Source organism: Symphodus melops, assembly GCF_947650265.1.
Source record: "Symphodus melops genome assembly, chromosome: 16".
Lineage (NCBI taxonomy): Eukaryota > Metazoa > Chordata > Actinopteri > Labriformes > Labridae > Symphodus > Symphodus melops.
Genome location: NC_136706.1, coordinates 14,147,690 through 14,160,532, shown reverse-complemented (window position 1 = coordinate 14,160,532; position 12,843 = coordinate 14,147,690). Strand labels below are relative to the sequence as shown.

Sequence of the window (12,843 nt, the reverse complement as noted above, 5' to 3'; positions counted from 1 at the left end):
AAACATGATTTGAAATGCAGTATGAATATCTTAAACCACCCTCACATTTATCGAGTCTTTCATGATGTTCATTGTACTTGCATAAATTGAAAGTGTCACAGAAATACTGTTTTTCAAATAGAGATAATGATGAGTTTGCTTTCGTTCATTTCATAGTTAATTTAAATGTAATCAACTATTAAAGGCTATTAAAAGGCTTTCAAAATGTGGAAGAAAGTAAATAAAAGCGCTCTTTTTATTGTTGGCCTTTTTTGGGGGAAATCAAACAGCAAAGACTGACACAAAAGCTGAAGTCAGATATTCACCATTTGGAGTTTCTGTGAAAATAACTAACTTAGTTTTAAAAAACCAGTCACATGGTGTCAAAACAAATATACATTTTGTCAGGTAAAAATTTTGTTTGTCCACTAAGTTTCCTTTTGTACATACATAGATGCCTGAAAATCACCTTTTTTTACTTGTACATATTATTTTTTATAGTTTGGAAATGACTCGTTCCCATAGGCAAGTGCTAATAATTTAGAAGAAGAAGAAGAAGTTACACTTTATTAATCCCACGAGGGGAAATTCGGTTTTTTACACTCTGTCTAATGACACACACATAGGCCGAGATACACACTCATGCCCAAACAGGGTTCCAGTGACATGCATTAATGGAGAGGTCTCAGAGTGAGGGGGCTGCCCACATCGAGCGCTCCAGAGCAGTTTTGGGGTTCGGTGCCTTGCTCAGGGGCACCTCGGCAGTGCTCAGGAAATGGACTGGCACCTCTCCAGCTACCAGACCAATTTCCGGACTTGGTCCGTGCCGGGACTTGAACCGGCGACCCTCCGGTTCCCAACCCAAGTCCCTACAGACTGAGCTACTGCCGCCCCACGGCAGTAGCTCAATTCATTCTTACCAAGGGGAACACTAAGATGTGTCTCATGTGGATCCCAGTCCTTCAAGTTAAAAAATTTATACATAAACGATTCAATCATGTGCCAAACCCTCTGTCTTTTTCAGTGAAGACATTTTTGTTGCTAGCATACAGGTATTGCCTTATATATATATATATATCACTTCATGTTCAGATTGATTACAGACTACATGAAAATGGCAGATTTGGTGAAAGAACACTATAAAAAACATTAGAATTTAACGGGGAAGTCTCTACACAGATATGTATTTAGACCTTCTTAGTATTATTCACCCATGTTCATATTCAAACTACCGTGTTCATGCTATCTTAAATTACTATTATACAGTATAGCCACATCAAGTAAGTAAGTAAAGTAGAATTCAGGTGATCCCTGGTCCACTCAGTAAAACTAACTATTTTGGTCTCCCCAATCATTAGAATCACAGACCAAGCCACATGCTTAAACATTATCAATATAACCAATATATAAGATTATATATAAGATTCTCGAAAATCAAGCCCATTCCTCCCTAATATCTCTTACCAGTACAGATATTAAAAAACACAAGTCCAGCATACACATCCATAACCATGTCGCTCCAATTTTTAAACATGATCAACAATATAAACCTGTGTGAGGTATGCGACACACTCATCTCCATTGATCACAAACTGTCTGCTCGAGATCCAGGGGTTTCCCCCATTGAGCTGCTACAAAAGGAACTCAAGGTTAAACACATTCGAGCTAGGAGGACAGATTCTCACAGCAAGTTATCAAACAAAAGAAACATTTTGGGTGCTGGTTATCTCAGCAGATAGAGCACCTGCGTATAGAGGTAGCAGTCGCTGGGGTTTTCAAATCTTTCCTTGTCCCTTTGCAATATGCTATTTCCCCAGGCTATCCTCTAAGCATCTTCCTGCTCTCTTTCGCTGGCCTATCTAAATCTAAAAAAATCTGAAAGCAAAAGCTAATTTATTGGCTGTTGAAGCACACTGCAGAAACAACATGCTGTTAGTATTAGAAACAAAATTTAACTTCCTCATCATAAGTACAAACCACTTTTATTTACTTTTCTGAGAAGATTCACAAACTTGTATTTTGTTCATCTTGTAAAAACCTTATCAACACATCTGCAGTCTAGATTATAAGTGCCACCTCAGCAGGCAGAATCGGAAATGTCCAATAATTTTTAGACAATTTTCATCAAAGGACTAAAAAAACCAACATATCACTTCATGCAAAAACAAAATATTGACAGGTTGAATTGTAATTTTTTCTGAAAACTACGATATATATTATCACTGCCAGCGTTACTGCTATGGGGTTAATTTAACAAAATGTATCTCCACAGAAAGGCAATGATAAGGATGGTACTCTTTCTCTTCATCTCTTCATATACAAACTCAAGTCCATTTACCATTTACCATCTTGCTTTGTTATCTTTAAAGATCCTGTTGCAAACGATGTAAGGCTAAACAATAAACCAAAAAGACTTTCAGACATTTCTCCCATGGCAGAAGAGTATATTCCATGCTGATAGTGTGTTACTGGTCCTGCAGGACCCTCATCCATTTCTGCAGAAATAACTCGGAAGCCTACAATCTTAACTTTAGTCTTCAAGAGAACGTGGCATGAACACAACACGACTTCAAATGCTTCACCACAACATACAGTACCTAGTTCAACGTCTATTAATAAACATTTAAAATTGAAATTCTTCCAAAATTCTCGACCAATTACCTATTTTTTCTTCAGGACCCTGATGTCTCCCAACACGTTGTTTGACTTCACTTAATATTACTAGAAAATCTAAGTCTACTAAAGCTGAAATTACAGAGAGAGTTTAGAGTATGCTAACTTTCAAATTGATCAGCAAGCCAAATGACTTAAATATTTACAAAAAAAAATGCTAATTTCTCTCCAGATGTTACTAGACTAAATCTGAGCAATTATTACACATACTCCTATCAGAACTTCCATTTATCAGTTAAACCACAAGGCAACATGTCTGTTCCTAAACATAGCCATCGCTTTAACTCTGACATGTTGGTTGAGTCACCAACTCAGCAGTTTGAAAAAAATACTTTAAGTACACAGCTTTACACAGCTTGAAAAGATACTGTAAATTAAACATCTACACATTATTCTCTTTGACTTTTTTTTATTCAGATGTTCAGTTTGGGAACAACCACTTTCTGGAGGACATGCTGTTAAATTCCACAACCTTATCAATACTAAATAAAACCCTTAGCACTCTATCTTACCCAACCCTAATAGAGAAATTATTAAATATTTCAGATCCTGGGAAATTCCTATCAAGAATTTACACATCTCAGCAGCTCAGACATTTCAATATCTCTCCATTTCTTTGTATGTACCAACATTTGGTACATATGGAGGTACAGTAAATGTCCAAATATGTGAACCCAGTTTGTAAAGGAAATAAAACAAAGTGCCATGACATTCTACCTACAACTTAAGAGATGAGATGAACAAATTGTTTAATTGACATTACCAAGTAAATACTGTCAATAGCCCCTGGAGATTAGATTAGATTTCAATAAATTACAGGTTTCACCAGTCCTGTATTTACAGATAAGGTAAAGCCAGAAAGAATTTCAAAAGCCCCTTTTCCCCACCAGAGACAGCCCTTTTGGATACATTTTATGGGGATGAATGCCCACAAAAAAGAAATACCCTGATGGACCAGCAAGCTGCGCTTTGAAGATAGAAAATGCTTTATAATTAACAGCCCCCTTATGATGGATACAGACAGTAAGAGTTTGGGCAATCCCTGATGAAAGATGATCATTCATGGTAATATCAGTAGTCATTACTCTAAAATGGTGATCTTATGTCTGAGCCTGAGAGATCCTCAAACAAGTACCGGTAAATGTTTCTATGATCTACGTTAACTACCAATCAATAGACTTGAGGTATAAAATGACACACTGATCAGAGCGATCATTCAGGCACCACAGCTGTGTTTAAAATAAGATGCTTTTGCATATGCTTATAAAACCACAACTTATGTCAAGCTTATTTTGTGAAACTGCCACCCCAACTTGGCCTCTTTTCTCTCGTTAGACCATAAACACATTTTTCTATTCCTCTTCTTTTTCTTCTTTTTTTCTGTGCACATGAAGAACACTATGGCTGAAGCTCAGTGTTGACACTAATGATGCTGTGTGTTACTCGCCTTGCAGCTAACCTATCACACTGTGCCTTTTGTGTTATCCACAACATTATGAGATCTGTGTCACAAAGTGTGACTTGATTGAAGATTCGATAGGAGTCATTACGCATAACATGCTCTGAAACAATGGAAGAATTTTGCTGTGAAATGTTATATGTTCATACAAGAAACCAGTTGGCTAATCTTTTGCATTTTGTAGTGTTAAGAGAATGAATACAACATATTTCATGTTGTTGAATATATATATATTTTTTACAATCGGAAATATATGAATCTGCAGTTGCTATCCAATTACTTTTCTTTCCGATTTATTTTACTATTACTTTGAAATACAATTTAGTTTGGCCAGTGATGTGAAAACACAACTTTATAGAATACATTATCACACAAGCTCTTTGGGGATTCATGAGGAAATGTGTAAGAGACACCCATGTCATTATTCAGCTCCCTCAAGGCTTGCAAATGGAGTGTCTTATGGAACAAAAAGTTACACCATAGTTTTGAACATAATTGTGGTAGGCTCTGCTGTTCCAAATATAGAAGGTGTCAAGTTCCTGTTAGATAGTCTTTGATCCAGCAAACTTGTTGATACTGTTTTTAAGAACTTTGAAACAGATTACACATCACGTTTATGTAACTGATGTTGAGGGGGTTGAATTATCTTTTACAAACACAAACTGGATATAGTTGTTCAACTAGGTTGCAAGATAACAGCGAAATTGATGTGCAGTGTACTAATAGACTCGTTTGACTTACAGGATAATAGCAAACTCAGGTAAACCCTCTCATAAAAATATCTGCTATTATCTTCAGGGCAAGGAATGCCTGTGAACTATAAAAGCCATCACATCTTCAGCATTCAGGTGCATAAAGCTCCTGTGGGGTTTTATGTGATAATGAGCCTGACTAAACTGATGCCAACACATTTGATGTTAAACAGTGTCAAGAAAGCAGAAGGTTTTTTTTTTTTTTTTTTTCAAAATATTTCTGGCTTGGTAAATGATCAGGGCAAACTGCACTGCTTTGATTGCTAATATGGTCAGAAATGAAACACTTACCACAGTTGCAGTAACTAGTTGAAATAATGTATTTTCATTTTACTACTAAACATGCAGAACACACACAAGCTACTGTATGATGTATGTTGTGATCTGCACTTCTAAAGTAAGAGAGAAGCTATGTACATTCTAAGAGAGACGCTGTTTAGCTGACATTGTGCGTGCTTACATGACCAATAACTCTGACACCTAGCATTTAAAATGGGCACTACAGTCCAAGCTCAAAATATCGAAGCCGGCTTCCCGTCTCCCCTCCTCCTTAGAGCCGTTGTGCACGAAGGTTGTCGTGTTGTGGACACTTTGTCCAGCTCTGTATTGGTCTTGAAACCTTTCTGCTTTCTAACCTCTCTCCATTTCTCAAAAGCATCTCCAATATTTGTCCTATTTTAAATAAATCTTTTGTCTTTGGGCTTATTAGAGAAATGCGGTGGTGAAATAGAATAATTTTAGCTTGAACCACTTTGCTTGCCTGTTTCCATCTCTGCAACACCTGTTGATTTGCTGTTTGCCTTGCAAACCGAGGTGCAAAACTGCCGCGTGAAGGGTGCCTTTATTTATATATTACAATAATCAGCCAATCAAATCTAAAAGAACACATGACGTTTCAGTGGGGCTACAAGCTGTGAGCGCCACTTGTCATATTTTTCATCTGATTTACATTACATAGACAAACACTCTGCGCATGCGTATTAGCACTTTCCCCCGTGCAATACACATTGCACTGTGCCAGAGGGGCTGGCCCGAGCTTGCCCCTAATGACCAGTCGCCACTGGGTGTAGGTAGTTATGAATTTATCTTATTGATTGTTTGGTTCCAGACAGATTAGCAGTTTGTTTTTTTATTAAGGCAGAGAGCTGTTCCATAGATATTTATTTGATGAGTAAGTTTTTCCAACGTGCATTGTTGATTTTTTTTTCTGGATTTCCAGTTCATGACGACAGTTTTCTTGGCGATGGTTAGGGTTCAGAGGAGTATTTCGCTGGATGTGTTATTTAAGTTGATGGTGGATATGTCTCCTAGTAGGCAGAGAGTGGGTGAGTGTGGGATGTGGCAGCTCAGGAGCAGAGAGAGGTGGTCAGAGATGTCATTCCAGAATTGTTTTATTGGTGTACAGTCCCATGTGGCATGCAAGTAACTGTCTGTGGTGTTTTGTGTGCAGTGTGGACATTATTTAGAATGGGTGAAACACATTTTAAACATGCTCTCACCCGTGTAGTGAACTCTGTGAATAATCTTGTATTGTATGAGTTGTAAGTTTGTATTGTTTGACATGGAAAATATGCTTGTGCAGATTTGGGTCCAGAAGTCAGCACTGGGGGCAATCTGCAGGTCTGTTTCACATTTGGTGGACAGGACGTATAGTGTTTGGTTAGATTTTGAAATTATTTTGCAGATTTTGGATAACAGTTTTGTCCTTGTTTTGATATTATTATTTTATAATAATATTTTTCTCATTCTTTTTATTTAAATTTTAGATTTCAATCAAACAAAACAACACAACACAGTGCCTGCAACTGGCATCAAAACAAAACAGCAGCTCTGAATACAATAAATACAAAAACATAAAATATATGAGATGGTGGATGGGGTTTACAGTACATATATAACACTTGCCAATACAATTCAGTACAGGAATCCCTTCAAGAGGATGGCCAAAAGGTCTGGCCCAATGTAATCCAAGTACGGGCGCCACACGCTGTAGAACTGGTCTATACTAGTGTGTATAATACTGGTCAAGTATTCTAAGGGGATCAGTTCAGAAATTATTTTGCGCCAACCGTCAACAGATGGAACTTTGTCAGTGATCCAGTGTAAAAGAATGTTCTTCCTGGCAGCAAATGTTAAAGTATTAAATAGTCTTTTTCCAGCTGTTGTTTCCAGTTGTTTAGATGAAAGTCTGAGGATCAGAGACATGGGGTCCATCTCAATATCAATATGAAAAATGTTTTGAATTTCAAGTAGAATTTGAGTCCAGTACACCTGAAGTTTATGACAAGACCAGAAACAATGAGTCAGCGTTCCCACATCAGTTTTACACTTAAGACACAGAGGGGAGAGGGAGCAGTTAGTTTTGATATTATTTAAGTATGTGGTTAGTGGTGGAAGTTCAAAGTTTGGTTTAGGAAGATTAAGTTTGCTTTTTATGGAAGAATGGATTTGATGATATTCTAAAAACAGGTGCTCCCCAATGCCAAACTTCAGGACCAAATGGGAGAATGAGACAAGAGTTTTGTTAAGAAGTGTGTGATGCCTTTAGTGATCCATGCTAGGAGGTGGAGTGCTTTCCTGTTTATTCTGAAGTCTGGGTTGTTCCAAATCAGAGTTTTTGTGGTGTAAGATATTGCTGTGTTAGTTATTGAAACCTCCACCAGGCTGTCAGAGTTGTTGCTATGGTAGAAATGTTAAGACAGGGATGCTGTTTGATTGAGGGGCTAATGAATGGAAGGTCTAAGATGTTGATTTTTTTTGCATAATGTCTGTTCAATGTCATTCCAGTTGTTGTCAAATTCAGTGGGATTGGTCCATTTGTGAATGTATTGTAGTTAATGGGTGATAAAGTAGTGGTAACAGTTTGGTGCTTGTAGCCCTCCTTGTGGTCTTTAATTTGAGGGTGTTTTGTTTTTCCAATAACATTTTGTATTATGAAGTCAAGAGATTTGAACCAGGATTGTGTGGGATTTATTGGGATCATAGAGAATAGGTAGTTAATTTTGGGTAATATGTTCATTTTTATTGTTGCAATTCTGCCTGTGAGTAATAACGTTAGGGTCATCTAGCGTTGGAGGTTGTCATTTTTTGTTTTGAGAAGTGGGTTGAAGTTGAAATTAATGAACTCTGACAACCTGGAGGAGATATTAATTCCTAAATATGTGATGTTAGCCGTGCATAAAGAGTTTGGTGACATTCTGCTGCCACGTCCCAACTCTTTGGGCTGAGAGGGAGAATTGTGGATTTGGACCAGTTCATAGTGTAATCTGAAATACTGGAGGAAGTGTTTATAAGATTAATGGTTCCCGGTACAAATGATGAAGGTCTTTGTACGTAAAGGAGAATGTCGTCTGCATAAAGGCTAGTTTTATGGTGGATATTTTTAGTTTCAGTTTCTGTGATACTTTGTTTCTGACAGATAGCTGCAGCAAGTGGTTCAATAAAGATGGCTAACAGTGAGGGAGAGAGTGGGCATCCTTGTCTTGTGTCCCTGTGCAAAGTAAAACGGTGTGAAGTGATTCCAGAGGTTGTGATAATGGCTATAGGTGTTGTGTAGAGAATTGTCACTCAGCAAATAAAGTAATCCCCAAAACCAAATGTTTTAAGTGCAATTCCCAATTACCTGTATCAAATGCTTTTTCAGCATCCAAAGAGAGTATGATTGTTGGTGAGTTAGTAAGATTTGTACATTGGATTAGATTGAATAATCTGCATAGATTGCTGGATGAGTGTCCTTTAATAAAGCTGGTTTGGCCTTTAGACCGCCTTCCTTCTCTAAACAAATCATTCCGCACCAGAATCAAAACTTAGTTGGAGGACAAACTGGCTGTGGCGCTGTTGACAAAGAAATCAGTCCTTCAACAGCATGTTTCTTTCATGTCTGATTGTATAGTACGGTCATGTTATGACTTAATTCAGTACATATCTTACATATTGGACCTTTAACATCAAAGAAAGGCTGCAAGAAATATATTAACTTGTTTCTTCTGCTGTAATCTAGTGTGTAGTGATGTTGGTCCCAGCTTGAGTTGTTGGTGAAGCAGATGGGTAAGAGGTAGTAGTAACATTTTCTTGTTTGGAATCATCAGATCAGGGTCATGCTTTTTTGCAAATTGAGGACGTCAGAAAGCAGGAAAAAGAAAAGCACACTGCCCTCTGATGGTTTTTTTGTTGGCTTATGGCGCCGTCACTTCATGCATCCTCAGAATTGGAACATTTCTGAGTTCCTGACCAAATCTTTTTTTAAGATAGAATTTTCCATGGATGATAACATGGCTTTAATTTCATTTGCCAGTTCTGTTTCTTATTTATACAAGGGCTCTCAATGTTAAAATGAGTTCTGCATTAGATTTGAAAGTTACAATGGCTCATTAGGGCGTTTGTGGCTCAGTAGTAGAGTAATCGCTCAACTGTTAGGCCAAAGCTCCTGCAATTATGTTGATGTGTCATTGGGCAACACACTTAACCCCAAGTTGCTCCAGCTCCTTCGTCTACACAGCTTGTGGTTGTGTGCGAATGGATTAGTTAATACTGATGGACACTATGGCAGTATATGAAATGAGTGTGTGAATGTGGTGTGAATGGGGTTAAAAGCACTTTTGAAGTCAGGAAACTCGAAAAGTTCTGTGCTAATTATTTTCCATTTACCTTAGCATTGTGACAAGATGCTGAAGTATGAGGTGGGTGTATAGACAGGGCACTGAATCGAGGTTCCAAAACCTTAACTTCATCACAGGAATTGCTGCTCTGTAAGCTAGTCTGTTCTATCAATTTATGTAATTGGAGGAATCCAATAGTTAAGAACACGATCCAGTCCAGTTCAAATAAGAAACATGGAGTTGTGATTATGTAAGGGGAGTGTCAGCAATTTCTCCTCCCTACTCCCCACTGTTTTAATTGTATGCAGCTTCTGCATTAGAGAAAATGGTCTATCAAAAGAATTTCAGAGAAAAATCCAGATGTATAAAAGTCACAACACTTTAGCCAGTTTAACTTGGAGCATGTATTTTGTTGTGTGCTAATGCAATCTAATGGGTGACTTTGCTGTACACAGCTAAAAAAATGTATTCTTTGCTAGAGTTAGCCAGTGACTTCAGATTCAGACAATGAAACACACTCAGATTTTATTATTGTCTTTGCTCAACAAAAAAACTAAAATATAACATTTGACCTTTTACGAAAACTTTACTTTTTATTTGAAATACCCTATTTCTGTCTGCACTGTCAAGAACGTCAAATGCATTTTACTTCCATTGTGTTCAAAGGGGAAAAATGCACACTGTGTCGCTGAACAGTTACAAGCAATAGTCACGACACTGACCTTCAGACACACTAGTTGAACTGTCAGGTCGACTTAACTCCTGTTAAAGATTTGGGAAAGTAGACAAGGTGGTGGAAAGAGAAATGTTCTGGTAAGTAAGGTGACAAGAACGAGATGCTCAGTGAAAAGGTCACATCATTTACATCATTACCTCCGGGAGGCATGTGGAAGTGGTACATTTGTGTCTGCCTGCACAGAATGGATGCCAGCATTCCTTCCTCTGTCCAAACATATCCATTCCAATGGACAAGTGTGTGTGCTTTTCTGTGTGTGAGTGTGTACATCTGCTTTGGTATCTGACACTCTCAGACAGCCAGTAGCATGGCTCAGTGAGAAAGATGGCGTGATCACTGGACCATCACTTGCCTTATCCTTCCACACACACACACAAACGCACACGCACACGCACACACACACACACACACACACATGCACACATCAAGGGCATACCTCGTAATTGAAGGTTTTTTCTTTATTTTCACTATATTCCACATTTGAGAATAGTAGATATTAAAACAATGAAAACCATAAACATTGATTTTTTTTTTGTTTTGGAAAGAAATGCATTCCAACAAAGTTATCCTTGTCACTATTTCTATTTGTATATGAAATATGTGAAACATTTAAGCATTAGCCTTTGGATGAAAATGTCTCTGAGATGATAATATGCATTTTAATCAGGCTTTATTTTTTTTTTTGCAGAGGACAATTTTAGAAAGAGTTCTCGAGTCTTTGACCAGAATTTGTGTTATAGCACAGAAACCTCCTCGGGGAGCAGAGGGAAAGCTCCTTTTTCGACAAGGTGGACAGCTGGTGTTTTCTTGGTTCACAAAATGCTTGTATTGAATTATTTTGTTTGTAACCTGCTTCTGACTGCAGAAATGAATTTTCAAGCTCAACCTTCAAGTCAGTATAAATAAAAACCAAAGAGGTCAAAGAATTTTCAAGAATTACACTAATCATCCTAGCTATTTATAATATTGATACAGCTACAACTTTACCGGTAGAATGTTAAACCTTGGTTTAATATACACCAAAATACATGGTGAATTAGTAAACCATTCCATCAAACAGTCTTTTTTTTTAAGAATAGTAGGAAAGAGTTGGTAATTTGCAAAAGCCCAGTTTAATTAAAGGTCCTCCAATCTTTTTATCATACAGTAAATATTTAATTTTAGATATCTAGGAATCAGGATTTTAAAGAAATCCAACAGAGTTTACCTTTAATTATTAAACATGTAAAAGTTCAAGTTACAGAATAATGGTATTTATGAAAACTGATGCTTATATACAAATGTATCAGAATTTTTGCTTGACCTTGACAAAATGGAATATACATACAATGTATGCCCAAATCCTTACCACAACTTTGACTTTTAAATCTGAACATATTGGGGACAACTGATATGACGGTTCCTTAATTGATTAAACAGTTTATTTTAGTCGTGTTCCAGGAGTGCAGCAATAAAGGATATGTTCTGAATATTAAAGAAATAAGCTGTCTATATCCAAGTCAACTTGGAAAATGAGAAGACTTAATGTTTTATTTCCTTCTCTAACACCTCTTTTCCCTCTTTCCTCTCATCTTCTTTCACCACCCTTCTCCTTCTTTCTCCCACTTTCCCCTCATTTAGATTTCTGTCCAACACATCTTTCGAGGGCCAGAGTGGTTTTATATCCAGAGACACTAACAGCCAGAAAGTTATCTCAGAGTCACATCACTACATCTGGTCCCTTCAGCTGGACCCCCTGGGCCAGCCAACCTGGACTCGCCTGGGACGATGGAGACAGGGGAATGTTCTAATGGACCAGGGAGCCTGGCCAAGCCATCATGCTTCTGGGGGCGGAGGTGACTGGCGTCGATCCACACGGCTTCACATGCGGGTGGTAACTCTGGTGGAGCACCCGTTTGTATTTACTCGTGAGGTGGATGGTGATGGGTTGTGTCCTGCAGGGCAGTTGTGCCTCGACCCTCTAACCAATGACTCTTCAGTTTTGGCGAGACTTTTCCAGAACCTTTCAGGGCGCAATGTATCTGTTCCAACGGAGCACAAGAAATGTTGTTATGGATACTGTGTTGACCTGCTAGAGAAGCTGGCAGAGGACATGGGATTTACTTTTGACCTTTACATTGTTGGTGATGGGAAGTACGGGGGGTTCAAGAATGGTCGCTGGACAGGATTGGTGGGTGATCTGCTCAGTGGTGCTGCCCACCTGGCAGTGACTTCTTTTAGTATTAATTCAGCCAGGAGCCAAGTTATTGACTTCACCTCACCCTTTTTCTCCACCAGCCTTGGAATTCTGGTCAGTACTGATCTATTTCTCACTTCGATTTTCCCCCCCATCTTTTAATATTGCTTTTTGCTCTCTGTCATTGACCTCACCTCAACTCTTTTCTCTTGGTATGCTGGTGGTCAGTATCAATATGGCAGAGCTTTATTACTGCAAGCCCTATCTTATTGCATTATATTGCAATTGCCCTGTATGGTTTGAACGGGTAACTGTACAGATTGTAGGTTGACCCTCACTGAAATGACTTTATATTTAATTTCTGCAATAACTTTCCAATAATTTCAGTATCCTATCTTGCCTTTTTGCCTGTTTGGAAAACTCCTTAACGTGATTAACGTCCACACTGAAATATATGTATTATGATTAAC

The 12,843-nt window shown here is 38.0% G+C and overlaps 1 protein-coding gene across 1 annotated transcript in view; it reads left to right on the top strand.

The window, feature by feature from the left end:
- The window catches only part of grin3a (glutamate receptor, ionotropic, N-methyl-D-aspartate 3A), a 53,983-nt gene that overhangs the window by 15,169 nt on the left and 25,971 nt on the right, over positions 1-12,843 (top strand). The window contains exon 3 of the mRNA XM_079365168.1: positions 11,818-12,487. Coding sequence (XP_079221294.1) covers positions 11,818-12,487 — 670 coding nt within the window. The remainder of the gene's footprint in view (positions 1-11,817; positions 12,488-12,843) is intronic.